Raw genomic sequence first — 16,973 nt, 5'->3', positions numbered from 1 at the left:
ACGGCATATACGTTTATCCAACGTGGTTTGCTGAATCGAGTGACTTGCCAGAAGTTGAACATAATCATTTGCTTAGTTATGCTAAGCAATCGACTTTAATTTCAGTTATCATTTTAAATTAAATCAAATTTTCTAATACACCACATGTTTTTTCTACGTACATCTACATCAATTCGAAAAGCCGAAATCAGACGTAATAACCGTTGTACAGTAGACTTATTCACGTTTTCATTATCTGGACATTTAATAAAAGTAATTGTTTATGTTCTAATGTACTGTTGAACGTGGTTCAACATAGCGCTCGAGGGAAAGAAACCATATGTTTGTCAAAGGGGACTGAATCCCAATACTAAAATACGCAAACCATGTTGATCACTGGTGAGACTTTATCTCAAAATGCCAGTTAATAAGTTCTCCAGATCCTAACTACCCAACTAACATTTAATATCAATGTAAATGTTATTTCAACTCGTTTATACGGCTTCAAGCTGAATATATGTGCTAGGGTAACGGTACCAATAGTGGAGGTATTAGTAGATCCACAGAAGAAAATATTTTTTATAAAATTGATAATTATGGGAAATTTAAAGCTTTAATATCTTATTCAATAGAAATACTAATAAATTTGCTAACAAAAATGAGATAGATGTCATTTAACATCAACAATTACCAAATATTGCTTGCACCACTATGGGTACACTGTTCCTTTAGTGGCGGTAAAAATTAATTTTGGTTCCCATTGTGGTGCTATCCATTGGTTTCTTATGAGACTCGCCACTATTGGTACAGTTGCACCACTATAGGTGCAAGGGAGTGAATTTTGTTAAGGAAAATCATTGTTTTCAATAGTTTTTCAAGCGAAATCTTAAGATAAGTTGCATTTAACAGGATATTTAAAGCACGGCGCATCAACTGAAACCATCGTAACGTGTATAAATATGATAAATCTCATTAAAACCCCACTACCTCCACTATTGGTGCTACCTCCACTAAGGGTACGGTTACCCTGCAATAATGATTCATATTCAGCCAAACGATTATTTATGTTATGCGTCGAGTAGGCCATAACTTACAAATCAAGGATGGCGCGGATGACAACGTTACCGGCGGATGATCAAATGTCAGCAGTTCGAGACCCGATTTAGGAAAATTTCAAAATGATTATATGAAAATAGCAATTTCTTCAACATACATTCAATGGAGATCTTGATGATGTTACACTCAATGCGTTATTATTTTCGAAAAATTTATATGTATCTGAATTAAGGCTAAGTAAAATGTTTATTAAAGGTTTAACAAATCAGATAATAAAGTTGTTTTTCAAAATAAGCTGTTGTAGCTGTATAACTTTTCCAAAATTGTGTGAACAAAGCCTGAACAGAAGTTGCGATAAGAAATAGTACAGACATTATTAATGTGACCAGATAAATTTTGTGTGAACGCGGGACAAAAAAAAATTCATAGTAATATGTTTAGAAAATACGCTCAGAACTTATTTATTACCAAGGCTTAGTTTTCTAACTGTTTTCTAACGTTAACCCATTTTAGAAGCAAAAACTTTCTTCAAATGTTGAATATTCAGCGCAATGTTGGTGTCAGAGAGTTTCACATCGTTTTGAAGTTTAGCGGACCCCTGTCCGATAACTGCAAAACTGTTGCAACTATTGAATTGCAGTTAAATAACCTTCAGTTGTTGAACGTCTATTATGTATAATTTTGTTAGAATGTTATTTTTAAGTAACGAATATCGAGAATTATTTTCTGAACGTCCTAACAAAAAAAGATACTGTGATTATGAATCAATAAGATCATATTATCTAAAAGTCTATTCTGGTTGAAGCTTCCACCTCCAGGAATATAGATTTCAGCTCAGAATATCAAACACCCCGTCCAATTTCAGATTACTTGTAGACCAGAATCCGACCTTAAATTTTCTCGAAATGTGAGGCTACCTAGAACATACCATATTCATTTTTAGAGCAGTTTTTAGCATCTAGTTATTCGACGTAACTGTAGGATATATTACTATCGATATCCAATATCAACACTATAAAAGTCGTCTTCCAACTGGGATAAATTTTCCGCAACAATTTGGTCTGCATGAAATTTAAATGAAGTGGGATTTTGGACGTTCCGCAATCACGCAGCAAGAAATACATGTAATCAAAATCTGCTTTCAAGATTTCCAGGTTCCGCAATCACGCAGCAAGGAATACATGTAATCAAAATCTGCTTTCAAGATTTCCAGGGAACATATAAGGCCAATGTTGGTGGAATGGTAGAATCTTATTCAATTATCAATCATCGAAACCTCATGCGCGAGCTAACTCGCTTGCGATCTGTAGGCAGAGAATCACGCTTGAGTTTTTCACACAGAATCACGTCGTTTCGCTCATTTTCCGAAAAATGATTCCGCTCCCAAAAGCGTCAAAATCCGATCGAAGATTATTTCATGTTCAGCTATGGATTTACTATCCATTGTTCCAAACAAAGAAAGTTAAATTGATACTTAAATTGGTGACTTCCATGATCCAGATGATTGCCTTACAAAACGTTTGCTTCAGTAAAAACCTTTGAAAATACTGAGAAAAGCTAATTATGGATTCTATTTTTCTTTATTTCGCGAGACATTATCTAGAAATAAGCTAAATGCGGGACGTTTCGCGGGACGCTTTTCAATGCGGGACAAATAGTGAAAATGCGGGACTGTCCCGCGAAACGCGGGACGTCTGGTCACATTAGACATTATTCAACACAGTGCTGAATTGAATCATCACATTGATGTTTGTTAAACTAGTGAATGTTTGTTGGGCAGAAGGTTATAGAAAACCCCCTGACAATAATAGAACAAAACCTTCCAAAGCCGTCATTTCCCCTAATTTGAAATGATTGCATTGAGCGATCTCAAGACACAAAAAATTGATGTGGAACATCGCGTTTTCAAAAAGATTGACACGAGTAGTTTACGTTCACGTTCAAAAAAGGAAAGCCGGTTTGCTTCATTTGTTCAGAAAGTTTTGCAATATTGAAGGAATAAAATCTGAATCCAAGCACTCTATGAAATATGATATTTGGAAAGGCTCAGGTAGGAAACAAAAGTTGGTAGAGCTTCAAATGCTCAATTAATTTATATCTCCATTTGGATTTGGAATCAAATGGAAATGGAATCAAATTGAGAATCAAATTACAGTGGAATATAATATAGAAACAACAAAACCCCCTTCACTCGAGCAAATACGAAGTCAGAAAATGCAGTACGGGCCAGTTTTGCTGTTAGTAATATTTTGGCAAAACGGGTGAAACCTTTCCAGGACGGAGAGCTTGTTAAGGAAAGCGTTTCGGTTGTTGTTTACATCTAGAGATGTCGCAAATTAATCGATTGCTTCGATTAATCGATTCTTCGTTGTGGTAATCGATTAATTTTGAATCGATTATTACCCAACGATTAATCGATTCAATAATCGAGATGAATCGTGAGTAATCGATTAGTTACTAATCGATTAATCAGAATTTTACGACATCATAAGGATGTCCAAAATGATTGATTATTTCGATTAATCGATTCATCGTTGTGACAATCGATTAATTTTGAATCGATTACTATACAATGATTAATCGATTCAATAATCGACAAGAATCAAGAGTAATCGATTAGTAACTAATCGATTAATCGGGATTTTACGACATCTCTATTTACATCGTGTGTCCTATAAGGAAATAGCCTCCTTCAGTAGCACTAGTTTGGAGGCCGTACACATATTACGTAAGCACTTAAGGGGGGAGGGGGGTCGGTCAACATCTTACGTTCCATATAAATAAAAAATCATTTGTATGAAAAAAAAACTTACATGGGGGGAGGGGGGTCGAAAACCTCAGAAAAAATGCTTACGTAATAAGTGTACGACCCTTTGCGCGGAACACGGTGAAGAGTACAAGTTCTCGCAGAAGATTTGAAAGCTACGTTACGAGAAAAAGCCGGCTGGTTCATATTCTACTCTCTCGCAAACGATGAAAATACTGATGTGAAAAACGTGGCAAAGGTAGCTGTCTTCATAAGAGGAATTGATGGTCATCTTCCAATGACAGAGAAATTGGCAGCTTTGATCCCTATGCAGGGAGCAACTAACGGGAAAAACCTGAGGGCTGATAAGACATGTGTGAAGAAATTTTTTACTCCTTCGAAAACTTAAGTGACCTTACGATTAATTGAGCACCTGCAAACAGTGATAGGAAATACAATGGCGTTGTGACAATTCTAAGCATGGAAAAGCAATCACAAAGGTATGGCCATATTTCTCTGCCATATTGCATATTTACGAAAAGAATCGATATGCGAAAACGATCAATATTCCTCAAGTATTGACGCTTGTTATTAAGACAATCAACTTTATCAGCATTAAGGAACTCAACCACCACCAATATTATAAATCTAGACCAACATTTGAAAAGGGCGTAACAGCCAAAATTGATTCCTTCTGATTCCTTGTCTACATATATAGCTATGTATGTAGACGAAGAATCAGAAGGAATAAGTTTTGGCTGTTACGCCCTTTTCAAATGTTGGTCTAGAAATGATGTTGACGGAAATGACGAATACGGAGACTTGCTGTATTATTGCCTGATTTTCTCAAAATTGCACGCGGCGAACCTTTCATGAAAGGTACCGCCGCGCTTTCTGCACCCCGTTTACTTGATTCTTATGGATGAATAGCATTGCGGTGTATCGTTTGTCGCGGCCGTACCTTTCGACAGTCATTCGCCGCGTGAAGTTTTGTGCAAGTACCCATTTGGGAACATTACAAACGCCGCGCAGTGTATCATATCCAGAAAATCTGACAATATTGCGAAGTTCATTGACTAAGCCTGGTACCATGCTTGAGAGATTCTTTTTTCGAAAAGAAAATGGCACTATTTTTACAAGATAAAGGAAAACTACTGCTCGAGCTGAATGATCCTGAATAGATGAGTGGCTTGGCTTTTCTAGCAGATGTCGCCAAACATCTCAATGACTTGAACATAAAGCACTTTGACACAGTGGGTTGCTGAGATCTGGTATGTACATTATCTGGTACAGGGTTCTTATATTCACCTTGATCTGGTACATCCTGTTTAAAACAGTTCATCCAAATCTGTTCAATATGCTGGTAATGTAATGAAATTCCCATTTTCGAAAACAATATAAACAAAAAAGGTTGAAAAAAATGAAAAAAAACACTGATAATTTTAAAAATAAATATTTAAAAAGTTATGTACCGAATATTTTCTGGAAGGAAGCCTGTAATCTGTTTTCGGTTTTTGTTTTCGATTTTTAAAATAGTAAGGCTTCAAAAAATATGGGTTCTTTGGAAAAGTTCACCTTAAATAAGCCAAAGAATCGACTGAGACAAAAAATGAGATACAGTTTTTGACGTGAAAGCTCAATTCAATATATTTCATCAATGATAAATTTGTCTTTGAAGCATGCCACTAAGTCCTGAGTGATTCAGCAGGGATGTCCTACACAGTTGACAAAAAATCACAGAGATGATAAGTGTGAGATTGTTTGGTTTCTCTCTGGATTCAAATCCTGTCACATAATATCCATGGTTTATATTCCGTAATTGACCAGGATCAGTAAAATTCAATTCAATGAATCAACTGACTGACCGACTGGGATTGGTCAAATATTTTTAATTTGTGAGTTTCAGCAAATAATCGATAACGGCTCCCACGTTCTTGTAGTCATTTCGAAAGGTGGAATAAGAAGCTGCTTCTGCTGGGTACAGACCTTGTTTACCTCTGCGTCTACAAATAAATCAAATATAATATATGAGTTAGTGGGTAGTCATCATTGGTACTGATAAGTAAATTGTACGCGTTTATTTTTACGATTTGGAAAGATTCCATTCCATAAATCTGATTAATTCTTAATTTCCACTACATGAAGCAATTGATCACTTATCGTGATCACCATGCTCGACCGAAGAAACGCGCAACACAAGAACATAATCTACCAAGTACTTCACTTAATGCTGTCTCCAAGAGAAAAAGAAAATCTAATCTCTCTGTAAACAATGATCAGCATGTTACTATACGAAGTCGAAGGTTCATATGCTTATTAACATTCCTGAACTATACGTTGTTGCGCAGAATAGTATCAAGATTATTTTGCAATCTGTAGAACAAAACGTCACTCATTTTAGCTGGTTTTCTAGCAACTTTTTGAAGCGATTTAATATTTTGCCGATAAAAAAAACTTTAGGATGTCTCCTGTAGGAGTTTAAAGTTTTCAACTGTTGGGTAGAGTAGACAAAATAGATTCCAACTCTAAGAATATTAACTTTAATTATATCCATAGAATCCCAGAAGCTAGATGTTGATTTAGTAATTAATAAAATCTAGTAAAACGAACAACTTGTACCTGCTTTACGGTACGATGTTTTATGCCACGTAGCATACAGACAATCTGTTGATTACATTCGGAATTCTGCTTGCTCATTATCAGGGACCAGATAGTTCTACGCCTCAACGTAAATAAGGATCACCTACGTAGATCAATCTCTTGCACTACTCCCTTTGACGTGATTAATTCTGCATTGACTAGCAAAAGTTGCACTGATAACGGACCTTTTAAAAAAAATCATGCTTGTTTGGTACTGATAAGAGCTGGTTCTCTCCACTTGATCACGCTCAGAGCATTCAATCAGGGAGACTCTCACCGGCGAAAGGCAGAGATAATGTTCACCTACTTTGCGATCCCTTATTTAAGACGCAGCTTCCATCCAGGCCTGGTTCAGTCTATTTCAGAGGTGGAGTTGAGTAGAAGTCCAGCACGTTCTTACCTACATCAGTCTAGAAGATGAGTTCTCGCCAGGATGACATGGTGGCTACCCCGTTTAAGCTTTGGGGTGGCCGTTACTCGAAAGGAACCGATCATGTCCTATCGAAGGTAAATAATTCGTTGACGATCGATAAGCGGCTGTTCTCGGAGGATATTGATGGCAGTATTGCCTATGCGAAAAGTTTGACCGATGCTAAGCTGTTGACCATGAGTGAGTTCAAAGTGATCTGCTACGGACTGGAGACCATCCGGAGTGAATGGGAGAAGGGAACGATCAAGTTGATGCCACGGGATGAGGATGTGCACACGGTGAACGAGCGGCGACTGATCGAGATTATCGGGTTGCAGATTGGCGGGAAGTTGCACACTGGCAGAAGCAGGAATGAACAGGTTGTGGTGGATATGAAACTGTGGATGAGGAACTCCGTTCGAGAGGTGATGCAGCATTTGAGCGCGCTGATCAAGGGAATCAATGTGGTTGCTGAGCGATATATCGATGTCCTGATGCCGGGATATACGCACATGCAGAAGGCCCAACCGGTACGGTTCAGCCACTGGCTCCTGAGCTATGCATTTTACTTCAAAGAGGATTACCAGAGGTTTTCGGAGTTTTTGAAGCGGATGAATGTGCTACCTTTGGGCAGTGGGGCGTTAGCCGGTAATCCGTTCAACATAAATCGCTATCAGTTGGCAGATGACTTGGGCTTCAATGGAGTTTCGTATAACAGCATGAATACCGTTAGTGATCGAGACTTTGTGGTTGAGTTCAACTTTCTTTGCACATTGACCGGAGTTCACATGAGCCGATTATCCGAAGATCTGATCCTGTTTTCCACAAAGGAGTATAATTTCTTGGAGCTGTCGGAGGAGTACACAACCGGTAGCAGTTTGATGCCCCAAAAGCGCAATCCGGACAGTTTGGAGCTGATCAGAGGAATTTCAGGCAGCATTTTTGGCCAGCACTGCGGGCTGCTGATGACATTGAAAGGCTTACCTTCGACGTACAACAAAGATTTGCAGTGCGACAAGAGTGGAATGTTTGCTGTTTACGATCAAATTTTGCTTTCCCTGGCGCTGACGACCGGAGTGATAACGACTGTGAAAGTGGACGAGGAACGCTGTTTGAGTGCTCTCAGTTACGACATGCTGGCGACCGACATGGTGAGATTGTCTAACCTGGCGCTGACCTTTGATAATCATAAGACCACTAACGAAATGTGTATTTATTTTTCGATTTGTTTATAGGCATACTATCTAGTGCGCAAGGGAATTCCATTCCGAGAGGCCCATCATATTTCGGGAGAGGTTGTGGCGTTTTCTGAGAAGGTTAAAATCCCGATTAACAAGCTCACATTGGAGGACCTGAAGGAAATAAGCCCGTGCTTCGACGAGACCGTTAGTGCTTTGTGGAACTACGAAAACAGCGTCGAACAGTACACCGTTGTTGGGGGAACGTCCCGAATCTCAGTGCAGGAGCAGATAAATCTGCTCAAGGTGTTTCTTTCGAAAAGCGATTGAACTTGTAATCTAGCTATTAAGATTATTTTGTTTTATTTTGTTGAATCTGTATAAATATAACGTATGACTTTTTTGTAGAGTATAATCGTGAGATAATGTTAAATTGTTTATGTATACTGCAAAACAAAAAAAACTGTGCTATGTTTCCCTGCTCTGTGACTAATAAACACCTTTCTTTTATAACGTGATATACATAAGCCTATGACCAAAGTTCATTGGAACTTTCCTTTCTGCCAATTATAGCCATTAAATTTTGTTTATTAGTAGCGCGTTAATGTGGAAAATAAAACCATTCGTGAGAATACCAAAGCAATTTTAGTTCAATTCTTATCAACAAGCCGAAGTCGAGCGCGAGAGTGGCCCATGCCATTCGACTTATTTCAGCGCAAATCAAAATCAAACAAACAAACCATAATAGGAACACAAGCAACATGTTTCTAATGCTTTCGTAATGCAAAAAATAAAAATTAAGAAGTTTCTGCGTTCTGCGGGGTTCGATCGGGTTCGCATTTTAAATCGTTGATTAATTATACATACTCCATTAATTTTCCTGTCGAGATCCGTGTTAGTTTGCGTATGTGCACAGTATACTTGGCTTCACTCGCTATGTGCAATCCGTAATGGGTAAGTGGACGTTTTCCTATCCTACCGATGGTGCTTTTTAGATGATCTGCAATTGTAAGTAAAAGAGGATTCAGAAACGGTTTAACAGAATTACACATGACATGGTTTTTCAAACAAAAGGGTAAGCACTACTCATTGTCCTCGAAATAGGACTGGAAATCTTTTATTTATATTATCAAGCTGAGAATCCTGTTTCGTTGTATTAGAAATAAGTATAATATAGGCATGCTACTGAGTACCGAGCTGAATAAGCTTTTTGATTACGAGCACGACGGAGCCCAAAAAAGGCTGACTGAGCCTCGCGTTTTTTATGGTACAAATCAAAATCACTATGGGAATTGTACAATTTTCCATTTCACCATAGCAAAATAATTCTTTCTGATGCATGTTTACCGGTGCAAAAATAAGAAACTATGCAAAGGGATTTATTTGAATCATTTGTTTGCGAATCTGCATATATCCATTTTACACAATTTTGAGAAAACAACAAGAAACTGTTTTTTAACAAATTGGCACCGAATCTTTCAATTTATTCAATACAGATCGATAGTTTTTGGCAAAACTCAACATCCAGTCGACAGTCATCTAACCGAATTTCATTTGTCCGAAATGAACGATACGGTTATTAGATAGAAAACGATTTGTCTAAACATTTCATTTGGTCAAAGCGTTTGCCCTACAGGTTGTTTGCCCGAATAATTCGTCTGGCCAAAATTCCGATCGGCTGAAATGGTCGTTTGACGGAAAGGGCTATTTGGCCAAAATTTCGACCTGTTTGGATTTTCTGCCAATCGACCGTTTTGGCCATCTCGGCCAAAGTATCACTTCGGTTTACGACAATTTCGGTCAAATAACCTATTTGGACAAACAACTAAATGACAACCAAAAACCAAATGACTAGTTCGGCCGAACGACATTTTCGTTGTATGTCCATTACGGCTGAACGACATTTTTAGCCAGATGAGTTTCGGCCAAATGATAAATTCGGAACACCTTTCGGCCTTGTGGCCTCCGCCCGAGTGGTCCTTCCCGTCGTTAGGCAAAAAGTCATCCGGCGGAAAGCCATTTGTTCGAACGCCACTTGGTCGAGTAACACGTTAAGTCGATAGTCAACTATTCGAATTTTATTTGGCTAAATTGAACGTTTGTCCGAGACGTTTATTATGTCGAAAATGGTTAGGCCGAAAATATCATTTTGCCGAAAGCGACGGCCGAAAGGGATATTTGGCCAAACATGTAGTTTGGCCGAATGAATTGCAGGGTGGCTACTCACCCGGGAATCCGGGAAAACCGGGAAAAACCCGGGAATTTGAAATCACCGGGAAAAACCGGGAAAACCCCGGGAATTTGTTGAAGTCGCAGGCATTTTTTTCAAATTTTTAAAATTTATAATCCAAAAGTACCTATATGTTAATTTTATGATATAGCTGATCTGATTATAACTTTAAAACACTTGAATTCTTGAATTCGAGGCTGTATATTTGAAATGAATTATGAGAATTACTTGAAAAAAGCATCTACAAACCAGGACAGATTTGCGATTTGGGCGTAACTTATTTTGTAAATAAACCTTGGAAGGCAAACAATGTTGTCCTACATTTCGTGCAAAAAGTTCTTCTCTTTGTTTTTGCACCATCTAAACGATTATATATTCTTAATTCATTCAGTGCAACTAATAGAGAGATATTTGAATATTAAAAAGGTCATACCAATCTGTCAAATAGAAGCACGCCAGAGCCGCAGGAGTGCTGGAGTATTTTCACTCTAAAGCGAGCATTTTCTGAGAAATTAACGATATGTATCCGACAGAATAAGCTTTTCTCTATCAGAAATGGGAATTAGTTTCAGGGGAAACGTTTGCATTCTACAGAATCGAATCGCAAATCAGTCCCGAAAAATGCTTTGATTAAGTAAATATTGATTTGATTAAATTAATTAGTAGTATAATTTCATTAAAATTTCTTTAATTATGTACTTTCTTATAAGTTTTCACCAACATTTAGCTTCTTTGGAATTTGGTAATGACTTACGGTAATGCTAGGTCTTCAATCGCTATTAAAAGTTTTATTACTTTTTTTCAAATTCCTGCTTATTTTAAAGTGTTTGTTCAAAAAAGTCTTACGAGCTTTAAATAATTTTCTTTAATTTTATCAGCAAACCATACTGATTTTACAATAAATATTCTGCTTCCATATTTTTAGGAACTTTTATGAAGTCTATTCGAATTTTTGGAATTCCTTGGGAGCCTCCTGCATTTACGCAGATTTCCAGGTACCATAAACCAATAAAGTCTTAGCTTGCCTTTTACAGCAAAAGACTGTTAGATCGAACTGGTGCTGTTAGACGTGGTTAGACTTTTAATGCGAGGAAGTAGAGACAACATTAAACATATGAACATTCTTCAGGTATTTTTTTTAATGGGTCATCAATGAACCATTTTGTAATTGTTTAAATATATTTTCCAGATGTCAACGTTTTCGTGCAATACAGGCACAACTCGAAATCTGAGAATGTTCAGAAACAACGTTAACAATTTTCAATAAAATAAACTTTAATGTTTTTGTGAATATTTCGAATTCCATGAATATTTTTGCATGTGTAATTAGGATTACTTTTATGTGTTCCAATAAGAAAAACTTGAAAAAGGCAATCAATTTGAGGTACACATTTTTTTTTTTGAAAAATCGTCAAATATCAAAATAAGCAACTTTTGATGAATTGTGAATTGCGACCTGGGTCTTTGACAGGTGAAACTTTATACTGTTTTTTGTGCTTTGCAGTATCGCACGAAACCGTTGCACAGTGGTGGTGTGTTTGGCGAAAATCGTGAACTTTTTTCTTTACCACTTTAGGGTGTGATTTTTTTGGCATAGTGTCTTCGGGAATAAATTTTACAAAAATATGGCGCATCGAATGATGAACACTTTTAGTTCGAAATTTCACCACAAGTGGCGCTGCAAAATCTAACTTTTTTAATTAAAGGTTTTCGAATATGGTGTCTTCGGCAAAGTTGAAGAGTAATTTATTACGAATTTTTTTGTCGAAGACACCAAGTTTCTAGCTATTACCGTTTTTGAGATACGGGTGTTTTTATAAAAAACACCTGAAAAATCAATTTTTTTATGAAATTTTCGAAGATAATAGTTTTATGTGAATACGATGTTCTACAAAAAAGTATATATAAGCAAAATAGATCTTTTTCTAGAAGATACTAGGTATGTTTTTGAGACATATAACTTGTTATCGGTGATTTAAGGCCTGAAATATCGATATTTGAAGACTTCATATAACAGAGTGGGGCAAATTGGGGCAAGGAAACTACCATGCGTATTGAAATATATGCCTTGATGTTTGATATGCGTATAATATTGTTTGTAGCCGCGTGTAGCCAAGCAAGTATTTTAATTTTTTTATTGCGACCTTTTGGTCCAATATCTGTACGATTAATGAGTTCCCATCGCCTATACCACGCTGTAAACGTCAATGGCAAAATATATTTTATGGTGAATCTAGCTGTCTCTTTTACTCTAGTTATAATTGAATGCAACGCACGATTATTTTGATTTTACTCACCGGAGAATAGTTTTTCTATTGCCGTCTCTTTTTTCCCACTGAAATTTTACTCACTTTTTGAAAACGACATTCTAACATGAAACATTGAGATGTTGGAAATTCTTTGTGCAACAAGCCAGACCTCGTGAATCAAGTAGGGTGCTCATACAGCCAGACTTTTCTCTTCTCAAATAGTCTTGGTGTTAAATAGATGTGCATTTTTGATTCTATGAAACTATAATGGCTGAATCGAGAACTACAGTTGCCGAAATGGACAATCGAACAGGTGAGTTTAAACGTAACTGAGCAACTGACTTAATTTAAATAAATCCTTTTATCACATTTGAATCAATATACTTAAAACAAATTTACTTAATCTTATAAAAACAACATTAGTGATTCTTCTACTGAATAATCGTAATGCAATATTCCAACATAAATTACATGTGGGATGACATGATTAGGAAACTATGTTTTTTTAAATTAAATTTTTCAGATTCAGATGGAATTGATAAGCTGAAGCTTTATTTTATGTGGAAAAAACACGCGGGAGAAAATAAGGAGAAACTAAATTTAGTATGTGAAGAAGTTTTTTCTCATTATGGAATCCAACCGGGATACATGCAAGATGTTGCTTCAGAAGTTCATGTTTTTGTAAATAGGACTTGCAAATATTTCAAAAAACTTTGGCTTAAACATAACCGAACTGACGATCGTGTTTGTAAGAGTGACTTTTTTAACAGCCCGTTCAAGCTTCCTTCTCATATTTTAAACCAAATTCCAACAACATCCACCAACGTTAAATGTGGAAGAAAGTTGTTAACGTTTGATGACAGCAGCGAGGCAGTCAAGCGTAGGAAGACTGCTGATCTAAGGTCTCAGTGTCAGACATCTGAATTAGCATACGCCACTCAGATGAAGCTTAGGGCAGATGGCAATAAGGATGCCGCTTCTATTGTGAAAGCCGTTACACAAGATGACTCTTCGAACGCGACACAGTTGTTGTCTTTGCAACGCTCTAATATAAAACCGTGTGAGCCATATACCGAAGATGAAGCTCTTGCTTTAATTTTGGACCTGAATTTAACGAAAAACCAGTATGAACTACTATGTCTGAAACTTGATTATGCATATGTACAACATGTGATAGATTTAGTTCGGAAAAGGTATTGGAGGGTAACCGCCCCTTCGGTGGGGTTTGATCCCACGACCCCAGATCAAACCCCAACGAAGGGGCGGTTACCCTCCAATACCTTTTCCGAACTAAATCTATCACATGTTGTACATATGCATAATCAAGTTTCAGACATAGTAATTAATTTCCACTCCGGGTGGCTTAATACCCGGCATATAGGCAATTAACTTTGAATGTACAGTATGAACTGTTGCGTAGAGGAGCACTTTTCAGGAATACTTCTCTATATCCATCATATTTTAAAATCCTCCAGGCTAAGAAAAGGTGTTACCCTGAAAGTAGCTCAATTATAGTAACCGAATCATTAGCCGAAGTTAAACTGGGACCGCTTCTAAAGCATACTGGTCAAAGAATAGTGGAAGCCAATGCAGAAGTACTGGGAAAATTTTCAGATCATGAGTTATTGAACGTGGAGCTAACCGCCAAATGGGGATTTGATGGAACTTTTGGGTTGAGCGAACACAAAATGAAATTTGAAGGAGATGATGGAGCATTTTCAGATAAAAGTGTGTTCGTAACTTCACTTGTGCCCATAAAAGCTACTGCAAATGGAAAAGTCATATTCCAGAATACGCGTCCATCATCTACTAGATATTGCAGACCAATAAGAATTCAATATCTGAAAGAAACTGTTTCGGTCACGGTACAGGAGAAACAGTATATAACAAAGCAGATTGACGATTTAACTCCAATCGTTTTTCAAACCAATAATGGTCGAACTATCAAAATGCAATTTAAGATGCATTTAACCATGGTTGATGGGAAAGCAATCAACTCTATAACGTCTAACAGGTCTACACAAACCTGTTATGTGTGCAACGCTACGCCGAAGGAAATGAACAAGCTGGATTGCATCTACAGCAAGGTGGTAGATATAAATACGTATGAATACGGTCTTTCAACTCTTCATGCATGGATAAAATTCCTAGAATTTTTCTTGCATTTGTCATACAAACTACCCGTAAAAAAATGGAGAGTCTCGAATGAGCACGTTAAGATCGTGGAAGATCACAAAAAGGAAGTTCAACATAATTTCAAGGTTGAAATGGGACTAAATGTTGACCAACCTCGATCAGGTGGCTCAGGCAATTCCAATGATGGCAACACGGCTAGAAAATTTTTTCAAGATCCGAAAAAATCTGCCGAAATAACTGGAGTTAGCGAAGAGATAATTAGGAGATGCGCTGTAGTTCTGGAAACCATGGCCTCAGGTATAGAAATTCGTGTTGAAAAGTTTCATGAATATTGCCAGACTACTGCCAAGAAGATAGTAGACGAGTATGGGTGGTACTACATGCCTGTAACAATACATAAAGTTTTAATTCATGGATCACATGTAATCGAGAATTTTATCGTTCCTATTGGGCAACTATCGGAGGAGGCTCAAGAGAGCCGCAATAAGGATTTAAAGCGGTAAACTACTCCCAGTTTATCAATCAGAATTAATCAAATTTCATTTTTTTTCGTAGATACCGTAGAGAGCACACGAGAAAATGTTCGAGAACGACAGTCAATAAAGATCTGTTGCAACGGTTATTGGAATCGTCTGATCCGTACCTGAGCAGCATTCGGAAAACAGCTAGCAAACCAGGCAAGGAACTGACTGAGGATGCAAGAGAGTTGTTGATTTTGAGAGAAGAAGAAGATGATTCGATTTTATCTGAGAGTGACGACGATGAGTGAATCTTGAATGTTATATACTTTTAAATAAATGAAGGAAATTTTCAATTTAAATGAGGCTCACATACAATTTTTACTAGAGTAAAAGAGACAGCTAGATTCACCATAAAATATCTTTTGCCATTGACGTTTACAGCGTGGTATAGGCGATGGGAACTCATTAATCGTATAGATATTGGACCAAAAGGTCGCAATAAAAAAAATAAAATACTTGCTTGGCTACACGCGGCTACAAACAATATTATACGCATATCAAACATCAAGGCATATATTTCAATACGCATGGTAGTTTCCTTGCCCCAATTTGCCCCACTCTGTTATATGAAGTCTTCAAATATCGATATTTCAGGCCTTAAATCACCGATAACAAGTTATATGTCTCAAAAACATACCTAGTATCTTCTAGAAAAAGATCTATTTTGCTTATATATACTTTTTTGTAGAACATCGTATTCACATAAAACTATTATCTTCGAAAATTTCATAAAAAAATTGATTTTTCAGGTGTTTTTTATAAAAACACCCGTATCTCAAAAACGGTAATAGCTAGAAACTTGGTGTCTTCGACAAAAAAATTCGTAATAAATTACTCTTCAACTTTGCCGAAGACACCATATTCGAAAACCTTTAATTAAAAAAGTTAGATTTTGCAGCGCCACCTGTGGTGAAATTTCGAACTAAAAGTTTTCATCATTCGATGCGCCATATTTTTGTAAAATTTATTCCCGAAGACACTATGCCAAAAAAATCACACCCTAAAGTGGTAAAGAAAAAAGTTCACGATTTTCGCCAAACACACCACTGTGCGTTGTGTGCCCTTTTTCATTATTTTCTTGCCACATAGTTTCTAGAGTGCAATCAATATCTCAAAAGTTTTTCGGACAAAACAGCAGTTGGAACTTGATGTCTTTTACAGCAAGTCAAGAGCCTGTTAGAATGTTAGAATTCAATGCTTAGTATTAAATAACTGAATTGATACTTAAACATAATGTCGTACATTTTATACATTGTTTTACATAATCAAAACCCTCTCAGGAACTTTTAAAAATTTCCGGGAAAATTTTGAAAAGCCTACCGGGAAAACCGGGAAAAACCCGGGAATTTATTTTGTCGACTAGAGTGGTCACCCTGGAATTGTTTGCCCCAAAAGATCATTTGGTTGAAAATGCCGATTGACCGAAATTGTCGTTTGACCGAAATGGTTGTTTGGCCGAAAATGTCGTTGAACCGAAAAATTCATTTGGTCGAAAATGCTGTTTAACAGAAAGTAATTCATTGATATTATTACCAATTCTCTGGAGTTTCGAAGTGATTCGTAAATTCGGTAAATTCTCAAGTGTGATCAGAACATCTTGTGATTAATATCCGGAACAAATCGTTCGGAACTACTAAAACCCACTGGAAAATCTGAGAAGAATTCTGGAGAATCGCGTCTCAGAAGAACTGCAGAAATCTACACTATCTACACCTAAAAGGTGCGGAAACAAGTCTATCATGTGTTCCGATGTGTCGTCGAAGGACAGGAATATTTTCAACAGCTTCGCAAACAATATCTTCTAACGGATTGCAGCTAAGTAACAACAA

The 16,973-nt window shown here is 37.0% G+C and overlaps 2 protein-coding genes across 5 annotated transcripts in view; one reads left to right on the top strand and one right to left on the bottom strand.

Annotated features, from left to right (window-relative positions):
• Positions 1-6,761: 6,761 nt before the first annotated feature.
• LOC134213253 (argininosuccinate lyase) lies at positions 6,762-8,647 on the top strand. The gene is made up of 2 exons (XM_062692080.1): positions 6,762-7,981; positions 8,066-8,647. The coding sequence occupies exons 1-2, from the start codon at positions 6,839-6,841 to the stop codon at positions 8,336-8,338; spliced, it is 1,416 nt and encodes a 471-aa protein (XP_062548064.1). The 5' UTR covers positions 6,762-6,838; the 3' UTR covers positions 8,339-8,647.
• The window catches only part of LOC134213250 (serine-rich adhesin for platelets), a 427,675-nt gene continuing 419,048 nt past the window's right edge, over positions 8,347-16,973 (bottom strand). For all 4 annotated transcript variants that reach the window (XM_062692076.1, XM_062692077.1, XM_062692075.1 and 1 more), the window contains one exon: positions 8,347-9,008. In XM_062692076.1, coding sequence (XP_062548060.1) covers positions 8,984-9,008 — 25 coding nt within the window. In that variant the 3' untranslated portion in view covers positions 8,347-8,983. The remainder of the gene's footprint in view (positions 9,009-16,973) is intronic.

Source organism: Armigeres subalbatus, chromosome 2 (genome assembly GCF_024139115.2).
Source record: "Armigeres subalbatus isolate Guangzhou_Male chromosome 2, GZ_Asu_2, whole genome shotgun sequence".
NCBI lineage: Eukaryota > Metazoa > Arthropoda > Insecta > Diptera > Culicidae > Armigeres > Armigeres subalbatus.
This window is presented reverse-complemented; position numbering and strand designations above follow the sequence as displayed.